Source organism: Sus scrofa, chromosome 15 (assembly GCF_000003025.6).
Source record: "Sus scrofa isolate TJ Tabasco breed Duroc chromosome 15, Sscrofa11.1, whole genome shotgun sequence".
NCBI lineage: Eukaryota > Metazoa > Chordata > Mammalia > Artiodactyla > Suidae > Sus > Sus scrofa.
The window spans coordinates 80,748,360-80,763,915 of record NC_010457.5 but is presented as its reverse complement, the minus strand read 5'-3'; the positions used below and the strand labels follow the sequence as shown (position 1 = coordinate 80,763,915).

Here is a 15,556-nt window from a genome sequence, read left to right as displayed (position 1 = left end):
CGGAAAAATACAGCATAAAATTTGTGGAATGTGGCTAAAGTAGTGCTTATAGTGAAATCTATACCATTAAATGCTTATTTGGGGAAAGAATAAAAAAGGTCATGTCAATTAGTTAGGCTTCCACCTTAGGAAACTAGAAAAAGAAGACCCAATTAAAGCAATAGAAAAACAATAGAGAAAATCTGGATCTCTTTTTTTTTTTTTTTTTTGTCTTTTTGTCTTTTCAAGGCCACACCCACGGCACATGGAGGTTCCCAGGCTAGGAGTCTAATCAGAGCTGTTGCTGCTGGCCTACGCCACAGCTACAGCAATGCCAGATCCAAGCCACGTCTGTGATCTACACCAGAGCTCATAGCAACGAAAGATCCTTAACCCACTGAGCGAGGCCAGGGATCGAACCCTCAACCTCATGGTTCCTGGTTGTATTCATTTCTGCTGCGCCACGACAGGAACTCTTTTTTTTTTTTTTTTTGGATCTCTTTTATTCATGCTTCAAAAAGGGTTTTAACTAATTTAATAATTTTGTGCACTTTAAGTTAAATTTTTTTTCCTGGTGTATTAGAGGAATGCTTTTTTCATATGTCTTAACAGTAAACTTCTTTAGATGACATTTTTAGAACCAAACCAAAGAGAAGTTGAAACCTGGTTTTGTGGAAATGTTGATATTTGTACAGACATGGCTTGCCTTTGAGGAATTGTGGAAAATCAGATAATGTGGATTCGTCTGAGGCTTTTTTGTGTCTCATTGTTCAGCTTACATATCTAAAATGTGGTATAGAGATTATCTGTCACTCACTTGTGGATTGTACAGTGGTTTTTATTGCACAACAAAGTTCATTCATTTATTTTCCTATTACACCTTCATAATTTTTGGAGTGTTGATTGATTACTTAATACATTAATCCAAATAATGAAACTAAACTTTCAAAGTAGAAGTGTTTTAAGTATGGCATTTGACATTATTCATCTTTAACCATGATTCAGTTTAGAGGCAAAGCTTTCATTAGAGCTCCTGTGGAAAGAAATTTGCCTCTAAAACTTGAAAAATGTCTAAACATTAAATTATAGGCTTTTTTAATACCTTAAACACCCGTAGTTCGGAATGGAAAGTGTTTTTAAATTACTGGTGATATTTATTGTTATGTCACCTATTGTACAAACTGTACCTTGGAATGTGATAAATAAAATAAATGCCTTGAGTACTTTGGTGTTTCCTCTGCCTGATTCCTGGATTTCAAGTTGATAGCTCTGTGTAGGGGCCACTCTTGCAGTTTAGAACAGAATGCTAACACCAGAAACTCTGTGTTTGAAGCATTAATATGGTTGTATGATTCTAAAGCAGTTCACTTGTCTGCATTACATGAACTCTGCTGTAATTTCAGCGATATTTCTCCCTCCCTGAGCTAGTGTTGATGGGGATAGGCAGATGGTGAAGGAACCCATCAAGAAATTTGAACTTCGTTAATAAAGCCCTATATAGGGTTAAGGTGAATGGATTGTGTGAGTAGAATTGGTAGTTCATTATGTTACATGCTTACTTAAAGTATCATTTTCTGTACCAATGAATAAACCCAGTTTTATGTTTTTCACATGGAATTAGAACTAAATTAGAAATACTGCCTAGTTGTTGCCCTGTTAGTAAAGTAAAACCAGTGTTGTCATAGCCTGACCATGTCATATCAGCTCTCTCCTCTAAGTGATTTCTCATATGTAAGGGGACACCACTTCTTCGTGATAGGACGCGTGTATGTCCAGCAGGCTTTTATGGTATCTCCCTCAATTTTGAACAGTTTTTTCTCCCTCCTGAAACATTAGGTCACTGAGTTCTCTGTCATTTGTCATCCTTTTCACAGTGATAACTTCTGACAGTGTTAACTGCTTGTGTGGTGAGGGTGCGCCTCACAGCCCCTGAATGATCACGTGTAGTGGCCAGTTGTAGAAACTGGTAGCATCTCGGCCACTTCGCCAGCTGTCCACTGCCCCCATACACACGGAACGCCCCTGATTCTGTGCTGCTGCCCAGAGGGGCTGTCCCTCCTCTGTTTCAGCAAGGGCTCTGAGCAGTCCCTGCCCTCCCTCCTGTGGGCACCGCCTCACACATCCATTCCATCGAGACCAGACGAGAAGGTCAGTGCTTCTGGCCTAAATGTACCCAAACTCCACTGTTTGTTACGGATTTTTCCTGAAGACTTTTAAGAAAGTATTTATTGCCTTGATACTAAAGATAACTCTTATTTTTCAGTTCCCCTTCCCCACCTTTTTTTTTTTTTTTTTTTTTTTTTTGGCAAGCAACCTCTATACAATTTTATGTATGTGTTGCTAATGGCCACAACCAATGTTCTGCATTCTCTTCTCCTCACATGGGGTAAATCAAAATACACTTTTTAACTGAAGAGGTCAGATTAGGACCAAAATTCTAAATTCCAAATCTTTTGGATCAAAATTAAGCCATCTTGGCGAGACTAAAATTGGTTACATAAAAGAGTACATTCTGGTTGCCCTAAAGATAAAAGTGGGAAAAAGAGAGAGAGAAAGCCTTTCCTGCCCAGCTGCCTGCCTACCTACATTCCTTTCATTTTGATTTTGATCATCTGTTCTCTCCCTTCATTGCCCAGTACCATGCTGGAGAACTGACTCATCAGCGCCTCCCAAATGAAGAGCAGCAGCTGAAATGTCATTCCCACCTTCCCAAGCAAAATTTCCTTTCCCCTAATGTTCTTATCGCCTCCAACATAGTTTGCGTCTGCAGCAGACTTTGCAGGCATACTCCTTGGCTATTTGCATTCATGCTTATTTCTAGAGGTAGTTATTATGGCTTGGAATAATGAAGATGCGCTGAATTTTTTTTTTTTTCTCTTCCCATAGCATAGAATTCTGTTCCACTGTTTCTGTTACTGGCATTCAGACTGAAGATGTGAATGTCAGACACATGAGAAGCAGACATGCTGGTTTTCTCATAGAAGCCAGGGTTTGGGTCAGTATCACAATAGGCCCAGTTGAGAATGGCTTCAGTTTTCACCTAGGTCAGTACCTAGAAGACACAGGACCCTTGGCTTGTGCCACCCGGCTCCCTCCCCGTCTGTCCTTTTCAGCCTGCTTCTCACCAGTACAGTCTCTGTGACGGACTCTGTTGGGGTCCATTAATTAATCCAGTCTTTCATCCCAGTGTTTAAGGTGTTTGAAGGGGCAGGAGGTATTCCCAGGTGAGAGCAGTCTCAGATGTCATGGTAATAAGGTTGTCTTTTTTTCTAGTTGCAAAAAAGAAGTCCTTAAAACAGGTTGCTCTCCTCTTTGTTCATGAAGGTATAATTCATGCTGTGCGCTCTGTCACTTTCATTTGTCAAGAGGTACCAAAAGTTTGGGAGGTGGCCTAGAAAAGAATGCCTGTGGCCAGCTTACAAGGTTGCTTTTCTCAGAACCATCTCTGACCTGTCACTGTTACATACTGATGCTGATTGTTACCAAAACATTCCTCAAAGGAGTTGCTTTTTTTATAAAGTGATCAAGTGGTTTGCTTAAGTAACTCTAAGGAAGAAACAGTTCTGGTTGTAAAGGAATTGGTTATTTTCCCACCTTAGAAAAGCCAGTGTGTGTCCGTAAGGTCATAGAGTAAACAGCAGAAACAGGTCGCTTCTCCTTCTAAGACGCAATAATTGGAGACTAGAGAATGTCATAGAATAACGCAAGATGCATCTAACACCTCCTTTCTCACAAAACCCCTGTCCCCTGGTCTCAGCCACAGGAGACACAGACAAGGAAAGACAAGGAACCAGAAGTTTGGTGGATTTTGTTTGTTTTATTTCCTAATGCCTTCAGGAGGGAGAGAGATGACACATATTCTTGATTTACGTCCAGTACTAGTGAGCTTATCAGATTTCCATGTCCACAGCTAAGAATTGATGGATGAGAAAGGAAGAAGGGGATGAGGAAAAAGGAGAAAGAGCCGAGAGCCTTGGAGAACGAAGAAGAGACAGGAAAACTAAAATACGAACTTAGGAAAACAGAAAAATCTGGGGCAATCTAGAATAAAAATGCCCCAAAAAATGACACATAGAAAATGTCACTTGGAGTTTCTGTTAGGGGTGTTCTGTTGTAAAGACATTAGTAATTTGGATGACCTGTGTGGATCTCGAAGAGTGTCTGTTACACTGTAGGACATTCCAGGGAAAAGTCGCGCTGTCTTATAATCCAGGGCTCGGGTCAAGCTTGGGCACGCTTTTGAACCCCTCCAGACCTCCTTTCTCACAGATCCCACTCTAGCTCTTAGCCTCCTCTGAAGCAAAAAGAACCCCAAGAGGCAACTTTTGACCTATTAATTATTGTGTTTTGAATATCCATTGCATTGTGATTTAATCATTTGAGGCGGGTCATCAAAATGCAAACATATCTAATAAATAAAATTGCCTGCGGGTGCCTCCTCTGCAGGACCAGCACCCTGTTTCCGTCGTGCCAGATAGAGCAGTGCAGGTGCAGAGCTATTTGAAGCTGTACAGTTTGTGCACTTGACATTTTCAAGATATCTCTTACTAAACTGGTAAAATATATTGATATGAACATCACTGATAATGTAAAAATGCATAGAAAACAAAACATTTAGATAAAGCTCTAATATGATACAGTCACCTTTTAAAAAGAAAGTATTTTGTCACTTTTTTTTTCTTTTTTGGCCACGCCATGGTATATGGAGTTCCTGGGCCAGGGATCAGATCTGAGCCACAGATAGAGCTGTGGCAATGTGAGATCTTTAACCCACTATGCCCGGCCAGGGCTCCAGAGACGTCGCTGATCCCTTTGCACCACAAAGGGAACTCTTTTTTTTTTTTTTGCTTTTTAGGGCCACACCCACAGCATACGGAAGTTCCCAGGCTGGGGGTTGAATCAGAGCTGTAGCTCCCGGCCTACACCACAGCCACAGACACACGGGATCCAAGCTTCGTCTGTGACCTACACCACAGCTCCTGGCAACACCAGATTCTTAACCCACTGAGCAAGGCCAGGGATCGAACCTGCAACCTCACGGATACTAGTCGGATTCATTTCCGCTGCGCCACAACAAGAACTCCCCGTCACCTTTTCTTTAATGCACTTGGTACTGTTATATAGTACGGCTGTGGTGTCATCTAGAAAGAAGCCTGCTTTCAAGTCCAGCAGCCCTTCTCTGAATTTCTGGCCAGTTTCAATTCCTAGTTCCTAGTTTTTCTAACTTTTCATTTACTTAGTAACTGAACTTACCTCCTAACACACAGAAACTGGATCCTCGGGGATGAACTCCCTTGGCCTTCTGCCCCATCACTCCTGCCCTGCACAGTCATCCTCTACCCCTCACCCTTGGCCCTCCCAGCTCAGGGAAGGGAAGGAGGGGTGTATCTCTTATTCAAAGCAAATCCTTCTGCCCTGGATCCCATCTCCACTGGATGCCCTCAGGAACTTTATCCCTGAGTCACCTCTTCTTTCTCAGGAGTCTTCAGTCAACCATTTCCTCCCTTCTGCTCTTCCCTCCCACCTACATCCACACCTGTTCTTGCACTTTTCTGCCGTCATGAGGCCCTACACCCTAAGAACTAGCTCTGGTTCTTCCCCTCTCCTTCACCTCTGATTCAGGTGGTCAGCAAGCCTTGTTGATGTTGCCCCCCCCTTTTTTTTTGCTTTTTAGGGCTACACCAGTGGCATATGGAGGTTCCCAGGCTAGAGGTTGAATCAGAGCTACAGCTACTAGAGCACAGCCACAGCAACTCGGGAACCAAGCCGCGTCTGCGACCTACACCACAGCTCACAGCAATGCCGGATCCCTGACCCACTGAGCAAGGCCAGGGATTGAACCTGCATCCTCTTGGATCCTAATCAGATTGGTTTCCACTGCACCACAACAGGAACTCCCTGCCCGCATTTTCTCAGTCACCACTGCCTAAGTCACCTCCACAACATCTACTACCCAGACTGCTGCTGAAGCGCCCTCCCTAGTGTGTCTTCCTCCACCCTGTGCCCTGGACTGTGTCACTTTCCTTAAAACCTTCAGCGCCTGGCATTGCTGGCTGAATACATATACATTTGAGGCCTGTCTGCCTCTCTGTCTCCTGCCACCCCAATCCCCCCACTCTCACCCACACTGAACTTCCTCACAAGTCTCTAAACACCAGTTTTTTTCACTCCTGCATGTACTTTGGATTTCCTCGGAGCAGCCTTTCCTAACGCACCCCACTTCAACACACACACACACACACACACACACACACCCCGTTATGCCTGATCTACTCACCTGCTAACCCCTCTCATCCCAGAAGCCTCAGCTCACTCATTTTACCCAGCACTGCCCATCCCTGGCTTCCCTCCCATTTTGCAGACTCTTTCAGAAGCTTTTCACCTTGTATCCAACAGGGGAAAACTGTGGAGAATTCCTTGAGCCAATTTTTTTTTAATCTTTGTATATGTTATCACTTAATAAATGTTTATGAATGGATAAAAGTGATTAATTAGTGAAGTCTGTTGTTTTGATGGCCTCTAAGGGAATACAAAAGACAAAAAGGCTACAAAATTCAGTTTTTATAAATGCAATCCAGTGCCGTGGAGTCATGAGGTCACAAAGCAAGCAAAATTTAATAACAAGTTTTAGATTCAAAAATTCAAAAAGGAATCCAGTTAAACTCTATTATACAGCTGCAAGTGTCATTAGCTTCTAGTGCTTCAAGGCCTACTTCTAGAACCATTTCCTGGAGAATCTAACCTGCCTTACAAGCAGTTTAAAAAACAACAGCACCACTAAAACCAGCTTCAAATGGCAGGATGCCTTTATAAAAAGCTGTCCAAGAAGGAAATGCATAAAGAACAATTTCCTAAAGATTGTGTTCTGAGATGTGTGTGTGATCCTTTGATTGAAGAGCATCGAGCCTGCTTGGGCAGTAAAACCCTGTCTTCAGCATATGTAATATGAAGACATGTGCCATGGTTGGAAAGGCCACACTCACTACTGCTTCTGTGAAGGTGAAGAAGGGAATCAGCTTTATCACAACATCTCAACACTCGGTTCTTTCTGCCACAAGCCCTTCTCTGTTTCAGTGATTTACATACCAGTGTAACCTGAACACCGTCTATCATGACATAACTGGCAGGGACAAAACCAGGACTTCCTGCACACCTCGGTCGGATTTATTAACCTGGCTAAAGGATACTGGATTATCCTGAGACTTTCCCTAAAAATAACTTCACAGTTCTAAAGCCATCTCATGATTATATAACTTTTAAAATATGAGTCAGTGCTCTGTACTTCACTCATTTTCCTCAGATGAAAGCAAGATTGCCTACTTTATCCAGTTTTATTCGCTGAGAGGAGCGCAGAAAAAAGACAAAAGAGATCACAGACTATCTGAATGTTGACCTTGGGCTCAGCTTCAGGAACGCCAGGAAACGCTTTCAGTTTACAAGCTCCGAATATCATTAACAATCCAGAAGCAACTGTGTCTGCATACCTGACACTTTTCCATAAAAGACAGAGAGGAGATTGTGGCCGTCTTTTCAACATCAACATGATGTTTGGTACTTGAGCTCACTTAGCAGCGACCAGAGTCATAAGCACATACGTGCTGGGAATGAACCCTGGGTTACCCCCTGTAGCCGTATATGGATATTTTGGCCAGTAGTAGTATTTTGAATTATGATATACCATATATTTCATCAACTTGAATATGTGCCTTTTTTCCATTTTAACATCTCCGAAATTAGGATTAATCTTAGAATCAGTGGCATGTCCTCATTTAATTGGCATGGATTTTCTTAATGGAATATGTGTCTCTTGCATGCAGGGGAAGTCTTATGTTCAGTAGCATCTTAGGCTTACAAAACTAGTTTTATATAGATCTTAAAAATCACTCGCTTTTGAAGACCTATTTAATACATAAATAGAACAGTAGTAAAAATGACAATCTTAGCTGTGAATTTCATTATTTGCAATAGCTGTTTTGGCAGATATTTATGTTGGAGTCAAAGCGTTACACTTTGTGATTTTCACTCTCTTGTATTACTGTTTTCTGCTGGAGGAAATCATACATAAAAAGAAATTATCTCAAGTAAACGTAATTTGATTCAGATCAGTAACTTCCTTGTTCCCTCTCCCTTTTCTTTTAACTTATCTCTTGAGTACATTTTTAGCCAATATATGCTCATAAGTCTTAAAGTGTTACTGATAATATTCAGGATTTTTCTTTCTTTTATTCTTTAATGTTTGGGGTTTGGATTTATTGCTTCTCTATTCTACCAATGTTTTTTTTCATCTGGATAAGCCTAAATGGCTCCTCTTGCTTATCCGCAAAGTCTGTAGTTACCTTAGCATTTCTTCTTTGGGGGGTTCCTTTCTTAGGGATAAAAGAATCATTGCATTCTGGAGCTGGAAAGATGAATAATCACTGTACCCAAACAGGATTTCTCATTAACTGTAGCTTCTGCAGAGTCTAAAATATATTCATTTTCTTTGTTAACATAGTAAGTATCAGAGTTCACATTGTGGCACAGTGGAAACGAATCCAATTAGGAACCATGAGGTTGCGGGTTCGATCCCTGACCTCACTCAGTGGGTTAAGGATCCGGTGTTGCCGTGAACTGTGGCGTAGGTCACAGATGCAGCTCTGATCTGGCATTGCTGTGGCGTAGGCAGGCAGCTGTAGGTCTGATTACACCCCTAGCCAGGGAACCTCCATATGCCGTGGGTGCCCCCCTAAAAAGACAAAAAAAAAAAAAAAACCATAGTAAGTATCAAATGGTTTTGAACAGAAATTGCCCTTTTTGATGATTCTATTGTGAGCAGTCCCTACATATCACCTTCAACACCTGCGGTCCTTACTGGTCACAGAGGCCAGAAGATGGGTCATCTGAAGACTCTGCACTATGCCTGGTCCTCCTCCCGTGTGCCCTGGCATTCAGCACATGCCAGTACTTGTATAGTGCACTGATGAGACTGCTTACAGCTGGAGGGGGCCACCTGGAAAACTCCACTGTAGAAATTGTTCTCAAAAGTAAACTGCAGCATATTGGTTTGACTTATCACCATTTGTGAAACAAAGAGGAAATCAAGCTCTGAAAACAATGGTAACTGCTTGTCATTTCCACTCAACCAAGGTTTTTCTAAATGTAAAGCATATTGTGCCTCCTCAGTGCTGACGGGCTTGTGTGTAAGGGCTTTGATGGGAAATAACCTCCTCCCCCGTGCCTTTCCTCTGGCCACTTTGTCACTACTCTTTTTCAGGTCCATACATTCAGAGGGCCACACTGGTGTGAATACTGTGCCAACTTCATGTGGGGGCTCATTGCTCAGGGAGTGAAATGTGCAGGTAAGAGCTCTTCCTTTTCGCTCCGTTGAGTAAACTGAGGAGTTTCAGGAGTAACTTAGGGGAGATTTGCTGTCATGCACATATGGTGGGTTGGATCCCCATTGGCTTTGAACAATCAATAGGCTGGATTCTCAGGGAGCCACTTTGGAAACTGATATTTTATCTGCGCTTAACCTTCTTGTTCTTAAAGGGCAGCAGACTAGGGATCTGGTCCATTAAAAAGAGAAAAGTCGTCTTGTTCAAAAAGTCTGATACAGGGAGATAAGAGTAAAGCAGTTATATTTGTCTTGCCTTTGATGTGGCAGTAACTAAATTTATGAAAATGAATTTTTTAAAAGCAGTGTACAGAGACCTATGATTGTTGCCTTAGAAACTGAATTTTAAAGATAACTTGTTAAGCTAGATTGTCCTTACTGAATGTTGCAAAATCAAATTGAAGCTTTAAAAATCTGTGAATTTATCTTCAAAGATGATTACCAAATTCTAAAAAATCACTGTCACTAATATTTGTGACATTTTGAAATCTTGACTATGCCAAATGGTTTCTATAAAATATGACCAGAGTGTTTTAGATTTAAATTTAGAAACTTTTGAGACTTCCACATAAAGAAATAACCAACTCAGGGATTTATTGCAATGCTTTATGAAATAAGTAGTTATTCACATGATATGAAATTCATTTGCATAGAACAACTATACTGAATAGTGGCCATTTATACAAGCTGCTCTAAATTCTCGCATAGGCTTAAAAATAATTATTTAAATTTCAAATGCATAATGGTAGGTCAGAGAAGTTTCTTTCTGCTATTTAAATTGTAAAACTAAAAAATACTTTCATATATGTCTCTGAGCTTGAAGCTTAACTCTAAAAATGTATATGAAGAGTAAAGGATTTCAAAATGGTAACTGAAGTAATTCTGTCAAACTTAGCACTATAAAAATCCACATTTCTTTTGTAGCATGATTTTTAATGGAATTTTTTCTTGTCCATTATGTGTAGAAACTTCTGGGGTATGATTTTTCTTATTTCTAAATTGCACTTTCTTTGCAGAGCAAAGTGCAATATGCATTTACCTGTGAACTTTCCAAGTCACCCCTCCTTCAGCAACTACTCCTTTGGCACCACCAAGGCATATGATAAGGTTCTAGGCATATATCACTAGCCAGATCCATCCAGGGACCTCTCGGCCACAGGGAGGGGTAGAAATTCCCCCCATCTTGACTTTGATCTGTGAGGAGGCGTCCGTCAAGGACAGCCTCAGCTCAGAGCCAGTTTGATTCCTCCATCATCCTCGAGGGCTGACAGTCCCATTTGCAGGTCTCTGCCCAGAGAATAAATGAGAACAACATGATCTCTCTGGCTGGTGGTTACCTAGAGTCAGGATGTCATCGTCACGAAGGCTGTAGCTGGACCTTTGAACTGGATGACACTGCAGTGGGACTTAGTGGTGTAGTTGAGGCCATCCACCTTGCAGTGGTTTTTCAAAGGCAAATGGAATGTCCTTTCCAAAGCATAGATCACCTGCTCAAAGAGTGACAGTCTCAATAAGCCTGGTTTGCCTTTCTGACATAGCCTTGACCAGCTGAGACTGCACTGGTTTCTGAAACACTCTATGACTATCAGTAACTCAAAAGGTTTTCTTTTTTTTAGAGCAATGATGTGTAGCATTTACATTTTGAAAGAGTGCAGGCCATCTATGCAAGAATTCTGAGTCCGCTATTAGAGAATCAGTACCGCACATATGAATGATCTTTGGCCATATGCTACCATCCCAAATCATGTTTGAAAGAAGTGTTTGGGGACATTTAGGATGGTAATAATGTGAAGGAAAAGAATGATTTACCCCATCCCCTAGCCACCCACTTGAATAGCCTCTACTTCGTGTTGTGAGTAAAGGTCAGAAATTTAAAGAATAGCCCTTTCGTTTTGTTCAGGCTTGTCCTCAAAAGCATTATATTCTGTGTGGCTGGAACTATATTCATGAGCAATGTAAGAACAAGTCAACCCAGTTTTTAGAATGTGGAAGGTTGAGATTTGAATCACTCTGTTTTCTATAACAACTAACTAATTTGGAGTGACAGTGAAATTCTTCCATCTGAAGTGGCTCACCCTGACCTTTGAGCCATCTACTTTATATAAAAGCATCTACTCTGTATTAAGCCATCTACTTTATTTTATAGAATGCAAATTAAGAATTGAGAGAGAGAGAAAGAGAGGTAGGGAGAGGGCGAGAACTAAGCGTGTTATGGTGAACATTGGTGCTTACTTCCCAATCCTGAGAACCTGTGACCGTGTTTCCTTTTGTGGCAAAGGAGACTCTGATTAAGTTTCGGAATTTGAGATGGGGAGACTACTGTGGATTGTCACAATCACAAGGGTCCCTGTAAGAGGGAGGCAAGAGAGGCTGAGTCAGAGAAAAGAGGTAAAGACAGAAGCAAAGGTCAGAAAAGATGCCCTGCTGCTGGCTTTAAAAATGGAGAAAGGGGACCCTGAGCCAAGGACTGTGGGCAGCCTCCAGACGCTGGAAAAGGCAAGAAAGCACATCCCCCCCTGGAGCCTCCAGAAGGAACACAGGCTTGCTAACACCCTGATATCAGTCCAGTGAAACCGATTCTGGACTTCTGACCTCCACAACTGTTAGATGATAAACTCTTGTCTTAAGCCACTGAGTGTGTGGTAATTCGTTCCAGCAGCAATGGGAAACGAATGCACTAACCACTAAACATGAAAACATTTCCAAAGAAAAATGGCAGACTTACTGCCTTTCAGAAAAGAGATGTGTTTATCTGCTTTTGATCCCTAAGACAGCTTGCTTTGTTCTGGTTTCTTTTTTCAAAATGCACCAAAGCAGAAGAGAACTTGTCAGGAATTTTTTAAGGAATGTTTACCAAAAGCAACGATTTTGTATCCCACCACCTCCCTCCTTTTTTTTTTTTTTTTTTTTTTTTAACATTATGCAAAGTGTTGGATGGCGTTCTAGTCACCAGGCTGACAGAGTTGCTGTTGGAATTAGACTGAATCCAGCTGGTAGCAGGCAAGCTGTCCCTTAGGACTAAAAGCTCTAGGCTTGCTCAGCACCCCATAGCCGACAAGGACAACTGAGGGAGCAACCGAGAGAGTCATGAGAATACAGCCACAGCAGACACAATCTTTCCAAAACCTCGCAACACAGAGTTCCATAGGCAGCATTCAGCATCTCATCTGCCACTGTCTGTCTCCCTTACTGTAGCCTTCTGTAAAGTGAGTAAAATGACATAGCAAGGGACTGCCTCACTGCAGCTTGGGAGTGTAGTTACTGAATATTTATGAGCGATGTAGGTAGCCTGTAAAAGTTAAGAGCAAAGGATCATCATCCAGATAGAATGCTGTCTCCAAACCATTTTTCCTTTCTTTATGAAACTTAAGCTTATAGGTTAAAGTAACCTATTTTATTTAATTTACTGAGATCGCCAAATATCCCTCTCACCAAGATGATATTCTACCAGCATTCCTGAATTGTTTTCATTTTAGCCTTACTACAATATGCTAAGAAGTTAAGCCAGCTGATAATTGTCATAGGAGTTCCCGCTGTGGCTCAGCAGGTTAAGAACCCAACATAGTGTCCACGGGGATGAGGGTTTGACCCCTGGCCTCGCTCAATGGGTTAAAGATCCGGCGTTGCTGTGAGCTATGGTGTCGGTTGCAGATGCTGCTCGGATCCGTGTGGCTGTGGCTGTGGCTGTGGCGTAGGCCAGTGGCTAGAGCTCTCTTTCCACCCATAGTCGAGGAACATCCGAATACCGCAGGTGCGGCACTAAAAAAGACAAAAAAAAAAAAAATTAATAATTGTTGTAAATCAGACGTATTAACTTAGTGTTGGTTATTTATGAAAGTGACTTCGTTTTTCCAGAGTATCATTATCATTGCTGGCAGCCCCCAAAGGAAATGGCAGTAGTTTTTTTCCTAAATAATTAAAAGTATTTATTGCTTCATGCATATACAAGCACTTAACTTTGAGGTTGGAGAAAAGAAGGGGAAGCAATGTCTTTTGTTTTAATCCCTGCTGTGATTATACCTAAAAAAGTTATGTTTGTCCTTGTAACCCAAGGAGAAATTAGTTAGACTTGCTTAAGACTTTTAAGTGAAAGCATTATTTTCATAAATATTCCAAAGAACAAAGCAGTCATTGTAATTTTGCTTATGAAAACAGCAACTTCTGATGCATGTTAGAAACAGGCTATTCCCACTTTTTCTGGGTGGAGGTGGGGGTAGGGGCATCTAAGAGACATGTTGAAAAATAAAACTTATTTGCAGTTATTTAAAATAGGAACACTCACAGAAAGAATGAATAATTATCTTTCCTTTTGAAACACACATTAACATTACCCCCTTCATGCTAGCAATAGAATATAAATATTATCAGCTATTTATTTCAAAAAATAGGTTTCTGTGTTTTTTAGATATAAAGCACACATTTTTTTTAAGAAAAATCAAGCCTAGAAAATCTGTGAGTAACCTCAAGTTAGTAGTCTAAGTAATCGATATATTTTACTATTAAAGGAGAAAATAAAATATGATTTGAATTTTTTATTCATTATTTCATATACTTATTAACTTGAAGAATTGGGAGGAGGAAATGTGGTTTAATTGTGACATAAAAATAACCCACCAAACCAAGAGAGGCAACAAATGAAATAATCTTTTATAGACTTTTTTTCATTTAGAGTGCAGAGCCTCCCTGAGAGAAATGGAACTATATAGGAGTTATATGACTTTAATAAATAAGTATGAAAACCAAATAAAGTCTTAATGGCAAACTGAAATATTGATATACTGCTAGTCCCTGAAGCAGCAATTTTCAGAGCAAGCTCAGAGCTGGTATATTACACTGTGAACTTAAGGGTATAAAGATGCTTTATTTTAATGACTTTGCCCTATCCTTTGGTCTTCTGAAAGACTTCATATCCAGTCCTGCCAAAGATTTGGCCTTTGAAACATTTCTAAAATTGAGTATTAATGTATTGTCCCACAGCTTAATCTTATTCAAAAGAAAGAAAGAATATCACTTTCAGAAACATTTCCCTCCTTGTTAAATACCTAAATCTAAGCTCAGTCATCACTTACCCAGTTTTCACTGAGTCACAAATAAATTAGGCATTTGATAACTGCAAACATTCACTCAAAGGAAAAAGTTAATATTAACATCAGACCATTAGTGCCGTTTAGATGTTCTGATTTCTGTGAATGCATCAGAATTTTACTGTTTTGCTTTTTACTGGATTTCCATTTACAGTTTATACACAGGGAAAGAATATGACAAAACAAGAATATGATGGTTTGGTTTTATCACTGCATTTTCAGAGTCCTTGCCAAATCACATATAAATATCTATAACAGTAAAATATAGCAGTATCTTTTAAACACAAATATAGACAACAAATAATGGGTAAAATATATGTTATTGAATAAAAAGTTAAAAATAGCAAATTCATCTTCCGTCCTGAAAATGACTCCGTGTGCGTGGTGTGCTGCCGGTGAGAGGTGAGAAGAGCACAGGCTGAGAATGAGGAAGCCAAGGTTTAAACCTCGATTCTCTACCACTTTCTGGCTGAGTGACTTGAACAAGGCATTTGGCCTCTCTGAGCTTTGTTGTCCTTGTGAAATGAAGACACTGGAATAGGCTCTTCCCAATAGCTCCTTCCAACTGGATCTGTGACTTCCATGTACAGATAGAAGTCAACATTGTACAGTATGAGGCATGTCAACATTGTTGTTAGATAATGAAGCTCTGCTGACTTTTACACTTTTAAAATACTATGTGAGAGTCTTTCTGGTTCTAGACCAGATGCAAAATGTTTTGCTCTATCCTTCACAATAATAATAATAAGACCTGGGACAGAATATATATGTCAACTATCAGAAGACACTGAAGTTGGATAAAAGAAGGAAGGCTGATTAGGAACCTCAGGACTCAAGGAACCTAGAAGCAAGTTGCTGGGTGGTATTTTGGGTTTTGGTTTTTGTGAAATTCCTATGTATCCCAGCCTGAGCACTAGAGGTACCCACAACCCATAAATGCCAACAAGCATAGACAAAGGTCATCCCAAGGAAACCTTCTCCTCCTAGCTAAAAAGCCCTGGGAAAAAAAAGGGCAGCCCAGCCAGACAGAAATATCTTAGCCTTACCTACCTACCACTCTCCAGGTGAATGCCGTGACAAAGCCACATTGCTACCCCTCCCCAGTAGATGCTGCAGCAGA

At 40.7% G+C, this 15,556-nt stretch overlaps 1 protein-coding gene across 4 annotated transcripts in view; it reads left to right on the top strand.

Moving 5' to 3' along the window:
* Positions 1 to 15,556, top strand: part of CHN1 (chimerin 1) — a 196,504-nt gene that overhangs the window by 163,831 nt on the left and 17,117 nt on the right. For all 4 annotated transcript variants that reach the window (XM_021076315.1, XM_021076316.1, XM_021076318.1 and 1 more), the window contains one exon: positions 9,233 to 9,317. In XM_021076315.1, coding sequence (XP_020931974.1) covers positions 9,233 to 9,317 — 85 coding nt within the window. The remainder of the gene's footprint in view (positions 1 to 9,232; positions 9,318 to 15,556) is intronic.